Source organism: Toxotes jaculatrix, chromosome 15, assembly GCF_017976425.1.
Source record: "Toxotes jaculatrix isolate fToxJac2 chromosome 15, fToxJac2.pri, whole genome shotgun sequence".
Taxonomy (NCBI): Eukaryota; Metazoa; Chordata; class Actinopteri; family Toxotidae; genus Toxotes; species Toxotes jaculatrix.
Genome location: NC_054408.1, coordinates 17415976 through 17419275, shown reverse-complemented (window position 1 = coordinate 17419275; position 3300 = coordinate 17415976). Strand labels below are relative to the sequence as shown.

The following is a 3300-nucleotide window of genomic DNA, read 5'->3' as shown; positions in this document are numbered from 1 at the left end:
TGATGCAGATCGATTCACTGAATCTATTACTTCTCTCATATATCAAAGACATGAAGTAGTATTTGCATGCCACATGGAGGATATTCAGTTTCAGACAACCGTCAGCATCGTCTGATAGGAGGGCGGGGAGTTTCGTGTGGCCTGGCCCTGTCATCACTGCCTTAACTGAAATCAGAGAGGGTTGGTAAAGCTGGGAGAGAATGAATGTTCAACACTCTGAGGTTCGAGAGCCGTTTGACAGAAATCCCACATTATAGGGCGTGTGGTTCTTTTCAAATCCACTGGGGGGGTCATTTAGCACTTGGGAGCGCAGACATAACATCACTTGAGAAGTGGAAGTGTGTGTGTACCAAGGTGAAGACAGATTCAGACCTCAGCTGATGAAAACTGTCATCAGACACCGTTATAAAGTGATTTGTAGAGAGAAATATGAGGCAGGGAGAAGACCCTGAACGACCAAACTAAATGTCAGTCCTTCCTCAGGAGGGAAGTGCAAAATGTACTACCAGAAAAAAGCATGTGTAAGCCTAAAATTGCTCTAATTTTCCAACAGCACTCCTGAGGGGACATGTGTGCTGACGTAATATAGTATCTATTACTATGTATCTGTGACTTTTTTGACCTTTGCAGCTTTTTTGTCAGCTCTTGTAACACAATAGTAACATATTAATGTATTTCCTGAAGGGGTCCTGAGTGCACTTCATAAAGAGGTAATAATGATATAAGCATACTTAATATGAGATCTCCTACTTTGATTAAATATTTTACAAACAGTGTAGTATTCATTTGGGGTGTTTTGGTTGGGTTAGATTTGGTAAGAAGAGCAAACACCATTAAAAATGTGTGTCTTTAGAAATAATCTAAGCCCTAATGCCCTTAAATATTTTTGTCACAGAGGCCAAATGATAACTCACACAGTCCTTCACAGTCCCCAGACACTTGGTTCAGCCTTGCGCGTTTTTTAAAACGAGGAGATAACAGACGTTTTTTTTTTTTTTTTTTTTTTTTTTTTTTGGAGGGGGACACAAAAACTTTCACAAACTGACGCCCTTACCACAGGCAGACTGGTCGGTTTTATAGCCAACCTGTTTTTGGAGACGGCCTCCTCCTTCTGCGGGGGAGGGGTCACGAGAACTGGCGGTATTTATTGAGTTGGTCGTTGAGCGTGAACTGTTACTCTGCTTTCGAAACGCGGACACACGCTCAGGTTATAACGTTACATTTTCCACGAGAGGCAAACATGCAGGTGAGTTTCTTTGTTGTTACTTTTCCAACCTAACATGTGCCAGTTCTTCATTTTTGTTTTGTTTTGTTGTTTATTTATTGTTTGTTTTGTGTTGTTTTTCTTGAGGTTGTTTAATTACCGTTCATGAAGGTTTCTGTACTATCGGGTCACCCGTGTGACATGTTTTTTAGTTCACCATATTCTTACTTTTTAATGTCAACTTTTAAATGAATACTTCCAAAAATAAAATCAGCAGTCTGGAGAGAAGTGCAAGGCAAAATTTTGTGCAAATCCAGTTCAAGAAAAACTTTATCAGAATTTCCCTTTTTTTTCCTTTTTTTTTTTTTGTTTGTTTTTTTGTATGTGAACAATTAGTTAGATCCTTTCTAATTTCAATTCTTTTTTATTTCAGTTTGACCTGTCATATGAGATGTTCGAGAACAGTACTGACAACATCTCAGAGGAGTCAGGAGAGTTTGACCTGGACCTGGAGGAGCCATGTGGCAGTGCGTTGAGCAGCGACTTCAACAGAATCTTCCTACCTACAGTTTATGGAATAATATTTTTTCTGGGAATCATTGGCAATGGATTAGTCATTGTGGTCATGGGCTACCAGAAAAAAGTCAAAACTATGACCGACAAGTACCGGCTCCATCTCTCCGTGGCAGACCTTCTGTTTGTCCTCACGCTGCCTTTCTGGGCCGTGGATGCAGCCAAAACCTGGTACTTCGGAAGCGTCCTCTGTGTCTCTGTGCACATGATCTACACAGTCAACCTGTACAGCAGCGTGTTGATCCTGGCCTTCATCAGTCTAGACAGGTACTTGGCAGTCGTGCGGGCCACTAACAGCCAAGCCACAAGGAAGCTGCTTGCGAGCAGAGTGATCTACGTGGGTGTGTGGCTGCCTGCAGCCATACTGACTGTACCTGACATGGTGTTTGCCCGGGTGCAAAACACAGGATCTTCAAACATCCTCTTGACAGATGAAAGCATGGAGACTGGAGACTCCAGGACCATCTGCCAGCGCATCTACCCACAGGAAGGTGGTCTCATATGGACAGTTGTTTTCCGCTTCCAGCACATCCTGGTGGGTTTCATACTGCCCGGCCTGGTCATCCTAATCTGCTACTGCATCATCATTGCCAAGCTGTCGCGTGGCGCCAAGGGTCAGGCTCTGAAGAAGAAAGCGCTGAAGACCACGGTCATCCTCATCCTGTGTTTTTTCTCCTGCTGGCTGCCCTACTGTGTTGGCATCTTTCTGGACACGCTCATAATGCTCAACGTGATCCCTTCCTCTTGTGAACTGCAGCAAGCAGTGGAGAAGTGGATTTCTATCACTGAGGCGCTTGCCTATTTTCACTGCTGCCTGAACCCCATCCTGTATGCTTTTCTGGGAGTTAAGTTTAAGAAAACAGCCAAGAGGGCACTGACAGTCAGCAGCAGATCAAGTCAAAAAGTGACTCTTATGACTAAAAAGCGAGGGCCAATTTCATCCGTGTCAACTGAGTCTGAGTCTTCAAGTGTTTTGACAAGTTAACAAACAGTCAACATTAGAGTCTGTGACTTGATACTCTCAGAGGATCTAAGCTTTAATTTCAAAGAACTTACTACATTTTGTACAGATGTAAAAAAAAAGATTTTTTTATACATTTTGTTTTTGTTATTTGTTTGCCTTGTGTACTGCATTTGTGTGTCTTGTGAGGGTTTTTATTGTGAGTTTTGCAAATTTTATGATACTCAGAGCAGATTGTGTCCTCAGGCAGTGCCTCATTTTCATTCATTCAGCTTTACAATCAAGGTCCATTTTTCCTGTTTTCATCTATACAACCTGTGTTGCAGTATCAAAGCTCAGGCAAACAAAGCCCGTTTCTGGCAGGGATGGTAGCTGCATTAGGAAACATGTACATAGTTTGTAGCATTTTTGTGTTCGCACTTAAGTTGTGTGATAATCTGAAAGCTATTATTTATTGCTGTCATCCACACTGGAAGTTTTGTAAAAGAAAACTGCATGCTGCTTTTTTTCACCATTTTAAATGTTCTTTTTTATGTAGAAATAAAAAATTCAGTGCTTCTCA

General features: G+C 41.9%; 1 protein-coding gene across 1 annotated transcript; it reads left to right on the top strand.

The window, feature by feature from the left end:
- Positions 1–1102: 1102 nt before the first annotated feature.
- Positions 1103–3300, top strand: cxcr4b (chemokine (C-X-C motif), receptor 4b). The gene is made up of 2 exons (XM_041057763.1): positions 1103–1246; positions 1638–3300. The coding sequence occupies exons 1-2, from the start codon at positions 1241–1243 to the stop codon at positions 2760–2762; spliced, it is 1131 nt and encodes a 376-aa protein (XP_040913697.1). The 5' UTR covers positions 1103–1240; the 3' UTR covers positions 2763–3300.